Genomic DNA, 15,231 nt, shown 5'->3' with positions numbered 1-15,231 from the left:
CAGAACAGTGCGATAAGTGGGCCATAACGAAAGGATATGTTTCCTACATTAACCCTCTACATTTCTCGTCGCCTTACAACATACACACAACTCGAACGACGGGTGAGTTGTTTTCGCTTTCCCGTATATTTTCCGATCGTAAATTAAAAGATAAAATCGCTTCACCCCTGGTGTGTGGACTCTTACAGAAAAAAAAACAAAACAATAAAATCGATCACTGTACAATCACACAATGCCTATCGTAGTAGTATAAGAGGAAGGGGTGGCACGAAGGTCGCGATGTTTCGCACTCCACCACATGTGAACCTTTTGAATGCACACAATTGCTTTTTTTGTCACTTTTCTCATTTCTGCCGTTCTAGGGGGTAGTCGTTCCTAGGCTAACTTGGTATATCTAACGAAATCCGTGCCCGGGCACGGCTCATCTCCGCCTCCCCGTCTTTTGCGCTAAAACTCCGTGCACGTGCATCCGGTTCCACCATACATACACTCAAACACACACGCGCTCGCGCTCATACAAACACACACCCCAGGGACCGTTTGTGTGCAGCCGGTCCTTAGGTGGCCTTTTTCTTCGTCAGCTTGCCAATCAGATTCTCGATCATGTTCGCGTCCACCAGGCCGATGAATTTGTCCACCACCACACCGTTCCGGAAGGCAAGGATGGCGGGGACCGCCTTCACCTCGAACGTCTGCACCAGCTCCGCATTGTCGTCCACATCGACGATCGCCAGATCGATCTCCTCCGACGGTTCCAGCAGTTCCGTCATCTTCGGGGTAAGTATTTTGCACGGGTCACACCATTCGGCGTGGAAGTTGACGATCACCGGGTTGTCGCTGTTTATCACCTGGGGGAAAAGAGGGAAGGGTTAACCTGGGGTAAATAAACCCACTGTGCAAGGTCGGGCAACGACTTCTGCAGCCTATCAGCTGTTGTGCGAGCGAGTGGCCTTCGCGCGGTGTTGTTGTTTACCTTCTGGTCGAACTCGTAGTGATCCTTTATGACGTAGCGCTTGGCCGCAATGGCTGAGAAGGAGAACGTCTTGCGGGTGATGCGTTTGTCCAGGATGGCATTGCGGAAGATACGGAGCATTGTGTTGTGTGTGTGTGTGTATTATCTCTTACGTCGCTAGAAAAGGGGTGACGAATCAGAGGTAATCAGAAAAGAAGATATGGAATGCTCTGGCACATGCGTTAGACATGCGGCAACAACCCGCCTCTAGGTACATCTGTCGCGCACTATGCTAATCACGCAATTTCGTGCGTACAGCAGCACGGCATTACATAAAGCAATATAATTGCGAGAGAGCACTCAGCACAACCTTTCAGAAGCGTTTATGTTGCTGCAGTATGCAGGTTTCGTTGTGATAAGTACCTTCTATTTTTCACCGTAGATTGTTTTACTTTGTTTTGTTTGTTTGTTTGTTGTTTTTTTTATCCAAAGTTATCGTACCACCGCCTACAGTAGACACATAAATCGAGCATAAATTTAATGCAACAACAATCGAAATAAAACGCTTATCCACTAGCTAACAACAGCGAAGTGTAGAAAGAAAAGAAAACTAAACTCAGATAACGAGGAAAAGATGGGGATATTAGCCCAAAGATTTGTACACAAGGGACACCGAACGGGGAACCAATTTTGGTTGCTCAATCTTTTTTTTTTTGTTATTGCGGACATGAACAGCGTGTTTGACGTTTCCACATCTGAAGAAATGTCAAGAGTGACAGTTGAAAAAAAAGAAAAAAATATGTTTTATGTAAATTAATTGGATTAAATCCGGTAATATTTCGGTATTCCACAACTGTGCTTATTAATCGTAAGTCAATCCACGGTTTGAAAATGGGCAATTCGCTCTTCTGCACTGGATGACAAAATATCCAGCGCGATCAGTGACGTAGTGCAACAAACCGACACACTGCACACTGCCTCGATGATGTCAGATCCGCTCGTTATTAGTAAATAAAGCTTATTTATCGTAATCAGCTGTTTCTGTTGATGGGGAGATTATTCGCAAACTACGCTATCGGTGCACACGATAAGCAGCAAATATAAATGCAGCTGGTGAATTACTAAGAACCACCGACGTTCGATCAAGTGTTTGGTGTTTAGTTCGGCTAAAGTGTTTTCAGCCTCGCAAAGGCACACGCAACGACAAAAGGTTAATTTTGCTCGCGCTTCTAATTCATCACCCGGCGATAATACAAACGCATAGCTTGTGACCTTGACAAACAATGTTATGATTATCAGCGCAATTGCTTTTAATATGGGTTTCAATTTCATTTGCATCTGGCGCGTTTCTACTTTGCCAGTAGTCTCTTTGTTGCTCCCAATTCATCCATTTTGCTTATCAAAATGTGTATTAAACATCGCATTTGTTCTTATCGCCGCTTATCAGGATTGTGAAGATAAAGGTTTAATTTTTGGCAGCATTCAATCGTGCACTGTTAATAAGTTTCTATCCATTGCCTCCCTTTCTGACCAGTGTGTTTGTGAGCTGCCTGGCAAGACAAAAACAGCGAGGGGTTGAAACCATGCGACAGCTCATCATTAGCGTTCGACGACTGGCGGCAGCGGTGTCAGCGGCAGGGACGAGTGTGTTGGTGCTACCCAGCCAGCAGCAGGGGACGAAGTTGGCTGTGCGTACGATTGCCAGCAGTGCCGCGGCGTACATAAAGTCGTCAACAACCTGTTCGCTTGCTCAGACCGCAACGTTAGCGCAGGGGGTGAAAATGATGGATCCACGCAAGTCCTTCACGGAAGATTTCTTCTTCAGACAGGTGAGCTTTACTTGTTCGTGTATTTATCATCGTCGTCACTGGAATGGGCAACTTGCTTCGGACGAACAACTAATGTAGGAAGACAAAATAGGAGTGCATTGGGTCTGACAAGCGTCATTACATTCGTGGTGGGGGTCATCATGAAGAGCATGGCATAAGAGATGGTTTCGTTTTGTATGTATTGATGCTGTAATATGATTTCCGCTGTGTCATGTTAGGAGCAAGCTTGGCTAAATTAATTTCCTGGATGTGATTCCCAAGAAACACGCTTACTGTGGGCCATTACATACGCACACGAGGGAAAATACTTTTGTTTGCCTTTAAAATAACTATGGTAACCGATGGATTGGTGAGAGCAGGAGAATGGATAAACTTAAAGCTAAAAAATATTAATTTCACAATAACGGGAAAGATTTTACAGCTATTTTTAACACCAAGAGTGCACGGTTCTTATCGTGTTTTTTCGCTAGCGGAAGTATGATGCAACAAATACATCTCTCCCTACGAGATGCACCTGCTCTATTATTACGCTCTGAGACTGCAAATAAAACAAGTTGCTTATCATTTCCAACATTCCATTCAAATAGCTACAGTTTGGCTTACTATCCTTCTGCCAAAAGTAACACGATAATGATAGTGATAATACGCCCGTTTCGTTCGTTTCAGCTGTTCGATGAGCAATCCCACACCTATTCGTACCTGTTGGCAGACATCACGACGAAGGAAGCCATCCTGATCGATCCCGTACTGGAGCAGGCGAAACGTGATGCTCAGTTGATTAAGGAGCTTGGATTGACGCTGAAATATGCCCGTAAGGCGTAATATTGTCTAATACTGCTCTTCTCTAATATTGCCATTTCATTTCTCCACCTCTTCAGTGAATACGCACATGCACGCTGACCATGTTACCGGCACCGGTTTCCTCAAGCAGCTGCTACCCGGCACGGTAAGCGTCATCTCGCAAAGCAGCGGTGCCAAGGCGGACAAGCATCTGGTGGACAACGAAACGGTCCAGTTCGGGCGGCACGAGCTGCGAGCGATGGCCACGCCCGGCCACACGAACGGTTGCATGACGTTCCTAGTTGAGGAGCAGGGCATTGCGTTTACCGGCGATACGCTGCTGATTCGAGGTTGCGGTCGCACCGACTTCCAGGAAGGTGATTCCCGCTCGCTGTATCGTTCCGTGCACGAGCGCATCTTCACACTGCCGGAAAACTTCCGGCTGTTTCCGGCGCACGATTACAAGTAAGTAGTCTGTGGATGTGTAAATGTGTTACGCGGAAATGTGTGTGTGTGTGTATCTTTGAATGTGCTTTGCGCTTTGTCGTCCCAGGGGTAACATGGAAACGACGGTTGCAGAAGAGAAGCGGTACAATCCACGGCTTACGAAGGATGTGGAAGCGTTCGTCGAGCTGATGAACAATTTGAACCTGCCTTATCCGAAGATGATCGGTAAGTTTTCCACCACCGTGTGTGGAGGTGGCGTTCCTTCGTTGGGTAACATTTTCTATTTTCTTTTATTACGCCCTATCTAAAATAGACAAAGCTGTCCCGGCGAATCGTGAGTGTGGTTTGTTTGACATTCCGAAGGACGCATAAACTCTGGTGATAAACGGGTAGTGCGGCTAGGCGATGTTTTAAATATTCGCTACCGAAAAGCCGGAAGTATTTACGATGTTGGACGTCACAGGGTAGTAGAAGTATGAATCGGCCTAGAAAGTTGTTGCAATATTTTGTGTGTATGATGTAGTAGCTTTTTTTCTTTCCTTTTGGGATCTTCTTGGGTTTTACCATCAGACTGCAAAACTGTGTCCAAATTTGGAATTTCGCTTGCAAAGGAGCTGTAGTAGGGTTAGCCTCGTTCATGTTTTTCGACTTATACAAGGATTCTACAATTGCATTACAAAAATAAAACGGCTACTTTTAAACAAAACGCACTTTGTATGCTTGTATTCCCTTTTATTTTTTCCTCATAGCTTGAAATGTGTGGTGTTCGTGTGTGTGTAGGTGTTTTAGTGTTTAAAATATGCTCACAGATGTTTTGCTCGTAATTTCATTACCTCTGCTGCAGCGAGAAGACGGAGCCATTACAGCGCCAGTACAGCCGTGTTCATCTCGCCGGCACGCTATCAAACGCCACGCGCGCCCACCACGCGTCATTGTTTGCCGCCCTGGTTAAAGTTGATCGAGTACGAACCCGTCTGGGGGTCCTGCTTCATCTCGAAGTTTTGCGTCGACAGTCCGAACGGGCGCAGTATCATGTTGCCCAGATCCTTCAGCTTGCCCATCATTTCCTCCTTCAACCGCTCGTTGCGTTCCGCTATCTTCGGCGGCAACCGTACCTGGGCGGACCGTGCCTCACCATTGCCCGGCTCCAGTTCCAGCACCTTCCGATAGTCCTCTAAACTTTCGTCCAGCTTGTCAGTCTCTTCGTACAGGTTGGCGCGTCTGGTAAAAATAGAAAGATGGTTAGAGAACGGAAGATGCACCACTGCGACTGTTGTCGATTGTCCAGCCTGTCGTTCGGTACCTGAGCAACGCCTTCAAGTAGTGGGGATTGTACTCTAGCGCTTTGGTGCAATCTTCCAGTGCGGACTGTTTGCGGTCGAGCTTCGCTTTCGCAGCGGCACGATTCGCGTACAGGATGGCCCTGGCCTCTTTGCGATCTAGCGGGCACAGCCGGAGCGCTTGTGTGTACAGGTCCAGCGAGCGGCTGTGCTCGCCCTGCTTGAACAGCTCATTGCCCTGCTGCTTCAGCCCGTCCGCTTTGGTTTTGTTCGCCTCCAGTTCCTCCTCCGACAGGCCACACTCGTAGTCCCGCTGGGAGTCTTCGTCTATTAGATCGTCCTCGGGTGGTGTTTCCTCTTCTGACGTTCCCGCTACCTGTCGACATGACTCATTCTCTTCCTCTGCTGTCGTCGGTTTCTTTTGGGATTGCGGCACCTCCGGCCCATTCACACAGTCGACAAACTCTTCCGCGTCCGAGTCGGGTGGCCTCCGGACGGACAGTCCCATCACCTTTTCGATAACTTCGTCGACGGTTCGCTCGTTAAAATCTTCCTTGCTCTGTGCATCCTCGAACTGTTCGTCGTCGCTTTTGGAAACCTCTGGAAGCACTTTGTCGCCCATTCCAGCCAAACAGATGGGGACGAGGATATGCTGCAGGCGTGTTACGGTTTCGTCACCTCGAGCTGTGGGACTTTTCTGGAACGCGTTGTCGCAGGGCACGGCTACGGAATTTCGTATTTACAGTTTTTTCCTTTGTGGAGCCTTGCTGAAATGTTTTGCTTCTTCTTCCGCAGGCATGTACTGCACTTTGTGTTATATTCCCGTACAACATGGCGAGGGTTTTTGACGTTCGAATATTGCTGCATCTCGCTCATTTTTTCTACCCTTCTTTTACATGACGACAGTAAAGTGAAGGTAAAGGTGTCATGCCATCTCTTTCGCGCATATCGACACGACGTAAACAAACTTGGCGGTTGACTAAATTTAATGTGCGCAATGTTGTTCGATTATTTGCAGCGGAATTGATAACAGTTTAGTATTAATGTAATTAAATTGATGGGTAAGGGCCGTAGGAAAGCCGCAAACCTCAACTCAAAGAGGCACACGTGAAAATCTGCGTGAGGAAAAGACCTGTATAAAACCAGATAACCCAAGTGCCACAAATCCACTAAACGACCACTAAACGCCTTCTAAACGCCTCAAATTCTCTACCTAAACGGAATATAGAAAGACTTCGTTTAGCAGACGGCAAACGACTCATGCATTCTAAAAATAGCAAAAAAGCTGGTGGCGCCATCTGTTTGTGGGATACCCAACCTGTGGAGCTTCCTCGCTTGGAGGAGAGCTTTCTCATTTCCTCTGTACTGTTGTATGGTTTCGCATTGAAGTTATGCATCGCTAGAACTAGAACGGCGATACGATTGTTTAAATACTAAACTCCAACGGAAACCACCAGCACTGAAGCAAGTGAGAATTGAGTTATGGTCGTTGGTGTTGATACCCACGTATCTGACCACACGACCATTCACATAGATTTTTGCTCAGAAAGTTATAAGGCTATATAGGTCATGATAAGATGAAACTTGTCGAAACACATTGCAAGAACAGGATAGCAATATAATGATGAGTTGTAATACGCCATCTATTGATCAAACCAATGAAGCTGTGGAGCTTTCATTTTTTTCCTATGGATATTCAATTTTCCAGTCGTTTAAGCTTAATCTGTGGCGCTTGGGAACACATCTGAGAGCTAATAAGTTTGTTATAAAATGCTTGATTTTAAGCATTACATTAACAAGGCGTTGTATTTTTCATCTTGCAGATCATCATTTTGCCACAAATACGTCATGCTGTAGGTATGTTGTAATCATGAGACCGTGCTACAGTGTACGCTTAATCTGATGTGTTTATTTGCTATATCCCAAGTAGCCTTAAGAAACTCTATTTGATTATTAACAGTTTTTTAAAGCCTTTAAAAATCAAATAGAGTTTCTTAAGAGAATATGACATTTGCCAGCGTTACATCATAACGACGTATTCCGTTACACTCGTTTTTTTTCGATTCGGGTTACTATAACACACAGTGTTTTTCAAATTTTATGTACACCATTTCCAATTTATTCAATATTCGGAAAATCATTTTTCATTCTTATTTATGTAATAATGCGTATTTATTTTTACACCAAACTATTTTTTTATTAACTGTTTGAAAACTATGTGTTTTCTTTTATTCCTCTATTTGAAGCTGCGGTGATAATAAAAAAAGAATTTAAAAATAAAAAATTAATATTTCATATTTTCAAATAATACATGTGAAGAGTTTGATAAAGGGTATGAAATATTTGCAAATGAGAAATTTTTTCATAAAAATGTATATTTTCTTGGGCAAAATAATATGCTCTTGATGACGATAATTTTTGAGACATACTGTACATGGTCACGTACATGGCGCCTCCATTTCTTATGTCAAAAAGTTCGTCAAGCTTCGTGTGTGTAGCTTGTGTGTAGATGGCAACAAAACCAAGCGTCTGCGACAACTTTTATCAGCTATTGTTTAATTTGTGTGTCATCATGATTTTATAACAGGTCAGTGTATCGATATTACCATTATCTTCACATGAGCTACATAAGTTTTATATTCCGCAGCATATTTGATTTGGATAGCGTTTGGACATCATGCTTTTCGTACACGGCTGCAGCTGACCTCCATGCTGATATAATGGAAGAAACCCATGGAATGAAAGAAACTTATGTGATACAGTGACAATATGCAGTGACAAAACGATGAAATGTCGAATAAAAGTATTTGTGGTGAATTTATGCATTTATTCCATGAAATATTAACACCTTCTGTTGTAACTTAACGAAGATCTAGCAAATGCATATAGAATGAGACAGAGCAATACAGCCATCTCTGTCGATTTGTTCGTTGAGTTTGATATTTTTCGTTAAAAATACCGGCGAAATTTGAATTTTTAACGAAGCCAGGAAAGCGTTACGCAGTGTTTTAAGCCCTGAAATTACTGCTGTATGGAAAGCTAAAAGTAATACTTTTAGGCATACTTTTAACGGTTTCTTAACAGAATTGTGCTACTTGGGATGTTAGGCCACCACTTAAGACAGATTTTGGTGCACCAGTTTTGTAGGAGAATGGAAACGACTACAAACATCGGTACAGGGTAACTGTGCCAGTTTTCGGCACGCTAGTGAAGCAGTTTCACAAAAACTGCACACACATAAACAATTTTTATTATTTTTCATGAAAGTGATGTTATTCTGGTTGATAAACTATCATAGTATGTTACACTATTTTTTATTTACCGGTTCAAAGCCCTTTTTCATATATATTCGTGAAAATGCAAACATTGATCTTGCTCCTATTTTCGGCAGTTTGTTCCTATTTTCGGAAGGCTGTGTTCCTATTTTCGGCAGCGCGAATACGGGTCAGAAAATGTTTTTATCAATGTAAAAATGTACAAAAAAAAATGTTTGAAGCAATTTAACACTCTTACTTTCCTAAGATTGGTGTTAAAAAGCACTTTAATCATTAATTTTATGTTGCTTTTTTTGGTCCGTTTTGACAGCCATTTTGATGCGACTTTTAAACAGAGCAGCCATTGAATAAAATTGACAGTTTGATGGTTTTAGCGTACGGTGCGAACTGGCTTACAAATATTTATTTTTCTCTAAAGTTCGTGCATTGTTTGTCGTAAAATTGGTGATATTTGGTTCAAGAAAGGTCATATTATGTGTCGACATACGCATTGTAGTGGTCTGATCAATTTTAAAAGAAATATTCAGCCAAATCCAAGGTGTGTTATTGTTCCGAGTTTCGGCAGGAGCCCACAACATTGAGCTGTCAAAAATGAACATGTACTGTGTACCTATTTTCGGCAGCATTTAAATTGAAAAATAACTTGTCTATCGGGGTTTTAAAATTCCGAACAAGTTAAAATAAATTAAATAAGCATAAAATCTTTAATATACACCACTTTTTCATTGTTTTACTTTTCTGATTCTCATAATCACAAAACCTGCTGAACCATTGGCTGACAGCAAAGCTGCCGAAAAAAAGCACAATTTATTTGATATTTTGAAAAATACGTAATGAATAACACGAATAGGTATGTGAATAACAAATAAGTATATTTTCACTACAAAATTGTGTTTTGTGAAATTTTTACCGCATTTGTGTAGAATTTCACGTTTTTAGCTATACTGACGAAAATAGGTACACTGCCGAAAACTGGTACAGTTACCCTACAAAAAAAGCCACCAGCGGACCATCTGATGCGATTGCGGAACGTGTACGAGCAAGTGAGACGGCGGAGCGTAGCCGCATAAACCCTCGCATAAAACCTCGCTCGAAACGTCAAAAACCGTCACAACGACTTACAAAAACAATCGCCAGCGAGGAAAAAACGCACCGATTTGGAGTGTTGGCGAGCTCCCGAAAGCCGGTTTTTGGCGTATTTTTAATGCACCTTGTCTGCGGGTTGCTGTCAACTTTGTGCTGATGAGACAACATTTAACGATGTTTGACGAAAGCACCCGAAACTTAACGAAAGTGTATTTTCGCGCCATTCAAAAAAGGGGAAAATTATTACAAATAGTTTGGTTTTTAATCGTCAACACATTGTGCTAATAAAAAAATAATAAAAAGGAAACATTTAATTAAATACCACTAAAACCATGTATGCATTGTTATGGAAAATAGTCTTACCTTTGCAACTGTGCAACACAACCAACCAACGCTAAATTGCCACACAAGTGTTCATGTTTAAAGATTTTGAGATTTTTTTCTTCTCTTTTTATTGTTCACTTTTTTGTATTACATTTATAAACATGTTTTCCTTCGCCGTCCGACACTCCAAATCACCAATTCGGTTCAATCAATTCTCCTCAAAGCCCACCCCCCCCCCCCCCCCCCCCGGTGCACTCAAATCTCGCCACGTGCGCGCACAAACCGTCATTCAAATCAACGCGTGTCCACCGTGTAGTTAAAGTGTGTCTGCTGCGCTGTGGATTCAAAATCTACCCATTCGGCTTGCTGTGCCGTATAACCATCGACCTTTCCTCTCTACCATCGCTTGTGTGCGTTTCTGTGTTTCTGGACCGTCTGGCTACAAACGATCGCTACTAATGCTCGCTCAGCTACTGCTATGTCCGCCATTCGGTGCATTAGATGCCTAAACGTGTGTTTGCGAGAATGCAACATTCCTCTGCATGCGTATGCTTTTTCAACCACGCAAGCCACTGCCACTCGCTGCTTCTCTATTCCGCGCTTCAGGTAAAGCTTCTGTTACACCCAAATCCCGTGCCATGCCTAGTTTCGTGCCACGTGTGTACGGATGGCCTCTGATCGTAGCGCTATTTGTGCAATTGCCATTGTTTATATTATCATTATTACTTTCTGTTATTTTTATTAGTTTTACTATTATATTATTATTATCTTTAGTATTATTATTATTATTAATAATATTATTCTTCATATTTTTATTATTATTGTACCGAGTACATTCTTCATACTTTTGCTAAGCTTCCAAATGATAATCGTAAATGGGGGGTTTCCCCTCCCTTTGCTTCGTCACCAAACCAATGTCACTAACGGAAACGCTGCTGTACCAATCCGGTGGCCGCCAGGACCATTTACCATTTGTGCCAGGCACACGCACACAAACATATACACATACACTCACATACACACACACATACACTTACGCGTACACGCGGCTCGGTTTCGGTCTCTCCACTCACCAGTGGGGCGGGCAAATCAGTCTAAAAAGTCTATAGATGGGACATACACACATACACACACACACACACACACACACACACACACACACACACACACACACACACACACACACACACACTCTCACACACGCTTACACGTACAGTTTTGTGTGATGTTAGTGTTTCGTTTTCGTTGTTTGCTCTGTCCTAGCCACGTGGCCGCGTTTCGTCCTTCCATCTTCTATCCACGCCTTGATATTGTATGTGTATATATAGGTGTTTGTTTGTATATGTATATATATATTAGTATTCATTTATAGGGTTGCTTGCTCTTTAAATAACTGGCTCGAATATGATATCCATCGGAGGTTTGTCGCTCCACCATCCGTGTTTGTTTTCAAGTACTCGGTTATGCATTTGATGCGATTAAAATATAAACGTGATAGTAATCTTTATCCTTCTTCTTTTATGCTTTCTATTACGCCGATCAGGTCTGGGCTGCACTTCCACTGGGCAGTGGTACTACGCACAGGGTGGTAAGTTTCAATTCACACAAGCCGAGGCGGTCTAAAGCGCTCCACCCGAAACAATTTTCGACTGCACTGAATTGAAACTGTTGCTGGTTTGATTTGTTTGGGTTTTTGTTTTTGTACACCATAGTTTGTACACCACGATTAGTTTGTAAATGTGTGTTTGTGTGTGTTTGTGTGAGTGTGTGGTTTTGGGGGATAGTATACGATGGCACAGCAATATACTACCACTAGCATAGACTTGTAGCAGTTCACACCAAACGATAACAAAGCACTAGATTTTTAAGCGATTTTAAGAAAAATAATAATCATTTGTTTGGTACGCTGTGGCCAACCAGGTAGAGCTGAACAGCACCACTCGTTTAGTTTTAAGTACATAGCGCTATCACCACAACCGAAAGCGATCTAATTATGTGCTTTGCGTTGGGGATTTTTCCTTTCTCTCCCTCTCCACTGAAAACTGCTTGACTACTCCCAATCAAACACGGACACACACATTTAAACACACACATACACATACGTATGCCCTGTCCACCATGCTTCCCAGACACTCGGTTTTGAACATTACCACTTTCGCCTAATGCCGGTGGGACGTACACTACTACTAACAAGGGCATTGAACGTAAAATGCTGTAAAATGACACACAAACACTACAGACACTACACATCGAACACTGCGCCACACGTGGCTGATAAAGGGTAGAAGAGAAAAAAAAACAAAACAAAAAACATACATGCTATCACTTAACAGGTGACGGGGAAAGGGGCTTAGATAACAGGGGAGCACATGCAAACACGCGCGCACACGCATACACACACACACACACACACAAATCCATACACAAAGCAATCGGTTGCTTTGTTTGCGTTTCGGTACAGGCGTTAGGGAGTATGCGCAAGTACGTAGTTGCTGCTAGTGCCAGTACTTATTTGCGCATTTGTGTGGCAATTCGTCGGCGTTTTGGCAACACAGCGCCCATGCCTAGTACTATCGCTTATGACTACTATTATTATTATTATTACTATTACTTTTGTAATCGGTATTTTCGGCCTCAACTCTGCACGAGTGTGGATGCGCTTGGCGCTTCCCCTCGTCGGCAGATTGTTTTTGTTTTGTAGTTTATATTTATACAGTGGCGATTATTTTATACACTTTTATATTTCACTCTTCTTGTCTTCCTTTCTCTTTCTTTTCTCTCTCTCTCTCTCTCTCTCTCTCTCTATCTCTCTATATATATATAACTCTTTCTCTCTTTTTATCGTTCTATATCTCTATCTGTATTGCATCTTTTATTTATTGTAATGTCACCGCAGCGAACTATTGCACTGGGGTGTGGATGAAGCGTATGGTGAAGGTGTGTGTGATACTTTTGCTACTCATTTTTTTACATTACACTTTAAGTAGTTGTCTTTCATCCTCACCAACTCTGCATCGCACACATCAAACACTACGGAATAAAGTAAGCTCAAATAGATAACAAAACACACGCACACACACTCACACACACTCACACATAGTAACGAAACATCTTCCCAGAGATATTTTGATATTATTGTTGTTGCTGTGAATGCACACCGGCGCCGTCTTCACCGTGGGTAGCATAACAGGGTGGGTATGGTGGGAGCGCGAAAACAGTGATTTCTGATAGCTTTGCTTTGTCGTCTATGGCAACCTAGTAGACCTAGTTCGTGCTCGCATCGCTTGCTGAGGTTTTGATAGTTTGTTTTCCATTATACGTCTTCACGGACTACTGTGTGGCTACAAAACTGTGTACTGGGGCTTGAAGTGTTGAAGTGCCCGGCACCAGCCGCGTCCGCGTCCAGTTGGGCAGGATTTGGGCTGGTGCGGAACATACTCCCCATATCTTTCCGCCCCATCACTCAACTATAGTGTGTAGTGTCTGCAATCGAACCGAGATCGGGCTAGCATTTCCTCCCCTACACATACTCTACGTCTCCCCCCCCCCCTTGCTTTACACTGACTCATTCCTCAGTGTCCTCCATACGTGAGCGGCACTCTCCCTGGGGAGGATTGCTTGCCGTTCGCGATTGCAGTCCTACCTACCATTTCCCGTACTGTTCCTATTTGTGTTTCCATTTAGTTTTGGTTTTTTGTTTTCTACATTTTAAAGTATTTTTGTTTTGGTTTGTTTTGGTTTGTTTTGTTTTTGTTTTCCTTCTTTTTTTTTTTAAATACGATCGTACGGAACGTACGTGCCATGGGTGTATTAGTTTGGGGTGTTGTTTATCTGCTTCATTTCTTAGCTGTTTTTTTTGCATTTCATTGTGGCAAACTTTTGTTTTGTGTTTCATATTTCACTTTATCGTATATTACCTATACAGCAGTATTTTATGAAAACATTTGTTTTAACATTAACTATCTTTTGCAATTCAAACAGAACATCATACACTGGTGCTTGAAGCGTGTATGGTACATCTAACGACAAACACTGACCACTGAAACTGAGTTCCGCTCGAAGGTTGCCTTCAATTTGATTTGCCCCATCTATTCAGTATGACTTGAAACATTGCTTACCCTTTAGCCACAGTTCAATTTGAACGTTATTTCTTTAGTTTTACCAATACTCGGGCGGGGTTTTTTGTTTTCCCTTGAGAGCTTTCTTGTACTTCGCTCCGTGTCTAGTTTTGAATGAAGCGTTCAGCACTCGTGTCATAATTCTAAATTTGGAAATTATTATCTGTTAGACTACTAAACTTAGCACAGAGTTTTAATTTATTATTCTACCCATCTCCCTTCCTCCATCTCTCTCACATTCTGCCAGTCAGCACACAAAAATACAACGAATAAAACATTCTGTCAAACATCAACAAATGTGCACATTTACCGTTTTTTTCTCCTCTAATTAAAACATTAAATTTCACTCATGTGGCCATTGTTGCGTGGTTCTGTTTACATTTGGTGCATAAACACCACCATCTAACGGTGTAAAACAGGACACCGGACAAGTCATAAAGTTGACCAGGAAAACCATTAATTCATTCACTTCACTGTATTGCGGGCGCTCCTAGTGCAGTGGAGAGCGGTTTGGTTGTTTCAATTGTGATCACAAAGTTTACCTTCTGCTAAGCACTGGCGAGCCCTTGAACAGTGTATTGCTTTGCTTGTTTGTTTTTCTTTTAAAATTTTAAGCACCATAGGTGGTTTGAAATAGCGGAAAAAGGGTTAGCTCAACTGTTCGTGTCGGAATGTGTATTGTTAACAAGTTGAGAGGAAAAAGTTAAGCAATTGCTTTTAAGAGTTAAAGCTTTTGGATACTTTGCAACAGGAAATTGCACTGTTACTCTCAATTGGGGGAAAGTTTTTTTTTTTTATAAAACACAAACACATTGAAACACACACGCACACATTGCTTTTGACGTTTCAGTTCAGCCGATGCAGCCGTTTTGGCTGAGATTATTTTAAAACCTGCCTTCACTATGAGCCATTTTTTGGCATGACATGCATAAAGTAGAAATTGTTTGTATTTTTTTTTTGCTAAAAATATGCTGCATTAACTCCAGCATCTTCTTTCAACTTTACTCTGTTGCAGTAGGTTGAAACTCTTAGAAGAAAAAGTACAAAACACACACACGAGTAGATGAACGAGTTAAACGAAAGACTTGTTCAAGCGACGAACCTGACATTTTAAAATTGTCCACATATTAGAATGTGATG

At 42.4% G+C, this 15,231-nt stretch overlaps 3 protein-coding genes across 4 annotated transcripts; 1 reads left to right on the top strand and 2 right to left on the bottom strand.

Annotated features, from left to right (window-relative positions):
- Nucleotides 1-107: 107 nt before the first annotated feature.
- LOC121603012 (thioredoxin, mitochondrial) lies at nucleotides 108-1,687 on the bottom strand. The gene is made up of 3 exons (XM_041931756.1): nucleotides 1,376-1,687; nucleotides 974-1,129; nucleotides 108-848 (listed from the first exon to the last, which is right to left on the bottom strand). The coding sequence occupies exons 2-3, from the start codon at nucleotides 1,091-1,093 to the stop codon at nucleotides 558-560; spliced, it is 411 nt and encodes a 136-aa protein (XP_041787690.1). The 5' UTR covers nucleotides 1,094-1,129; nucleotides 1,376-1,687; the 3' UTR covers nucleotides 108-557.
- A 293-nt stretch (nucleotides 1,688-1,980) lies between these two features.
- LOC121602963 (persulfide dioxygenase ETHE1, mitochondrial) lies at nucleotides 1,981-4,714 on the top strand. 2 transcript variants are annotated; one of them, XM_041931713.1, is made up of 6 exons: nucleotides 1,981-2,162; nucleotides 2,487-2,781; nucleotides 3,448-3,592; nucleotides 3,660-4,026; nucleotides 4,115-4,233; nucleotides 4,322-4,714. In XM_041931713.1, the coding sequence occupies exons 2-6, from the start codon at nucleotides 2,536-2,538 to the stop codon at nucleotides 4,378-4,380; spliced, it is 936 nt and encodes a 311-aa protein (XP_041787647.1). In that variant the 5' UTR covers nucleotides 1,981-2,162; nucleotides 2,487-2,535; the 3' UTR covers nucleotides 4,381-4,714. The 2 variants fall into 2 exon arrangements, with proteins under 2 accessions (XP_041787647.1, XP_041787651.1); XM_041931717.1 differs by lacking the exon at nucleotides 1,981-2,162 and adding an exon at nucleotides 2,337-2,415.
- Nucleotides 4,575-6,130, bottom strand: LOC121602979 (tetratricopeptide repeat protein 1). Its single transcript, XM_041931728.1, has 2 exons — nucleotides 5,312-6,130; nucleotides 4,575-5,229 (listed from the first exon to the last, which is right to left on the bottom strand). The coding sequence occupies exons 1-2, from the start codon at nucleotides 5,908-5,910 to the stop codon at nucleotides 4,938-4,940; spliced, it is 891 nt and encodes a 296-aa protein (XP_041787662.1). The 5' UTR covers nucleotides 5,911-6,130; the 3' UTR covers nucleotides 4,575-4,937.
- Nucleotides 6,131-15,231: the final 9,101 nt, after the last annotated feature.

Source organism: Anopheles merus, chromosome 2R, assembly GCF_017562075.2.
Source record: "Anopheles merus strain MAF chromosome 2R, AmerM5.1, whole genome shotgun sequence".
Classification (NCBI taxonomy): Eukaryota; Metazoa; Arthropoda; class Insecta; order Diptera; family Culicidae; genus Anopheles; species Anopheles merus.
The sequence above is the reverse complement of the archived record's forward strand: the minus strand, read 5'-3'. Positions and strand labels throughout refer to the sequence as shown.

Bases quoted from the DNA above. Each gene is read 5' to 3' on its own strand.
- LOC121602979 (XM_041931728.1), bottom strand. From the start codon at position 5,910: ATGGGCGACAAAGTGCTTCCAGAGGTTTCCAAAAGCGACGACGAACAG. The intron at 5,230-5,311 runs GTACCGAACGAC...TATTTTTACCAG, and splicing joins TACTTGAAGGCGTTGCTCAG to ACGCGCCAACCTGTACGAAG.
- LOC121603012 (XM_041931756.1), bottom strand. From the start codon at position 1,093: ATGCTCCGTATCTTCCGCAATGCCATCCTGGACAAACGCATCACCCGC. The intron at 849-973 runs GTAAACAACAAC...CTTTTCCCCCAG, and splicing joins ACTACGAGTTCGACCAGAAG to GTGATAAACAGCGACAACCC.
- LOC121602963 (XM_041931713.1), top strand. From the start codon at position 2,536: ATGCGACAGCTCATCATTAGCGTTCGACGACTGGCGGCAGCGGTGTCA. The intron at 2,782-3,447 runs GTGAGCTTTACT...CGTTCGTTTCAG, and splicing joins AAGATTTCTTCTTCAGACAG to CTGTTCGATGAGCAATCCCA. The intron at 3,593-3,659 runs GTAAGGCGTAAT...CCACCTCTTCAG, and splicing joins ATTGACGCTGAAATATGCCC to TGAATACGCACATGCACGCT.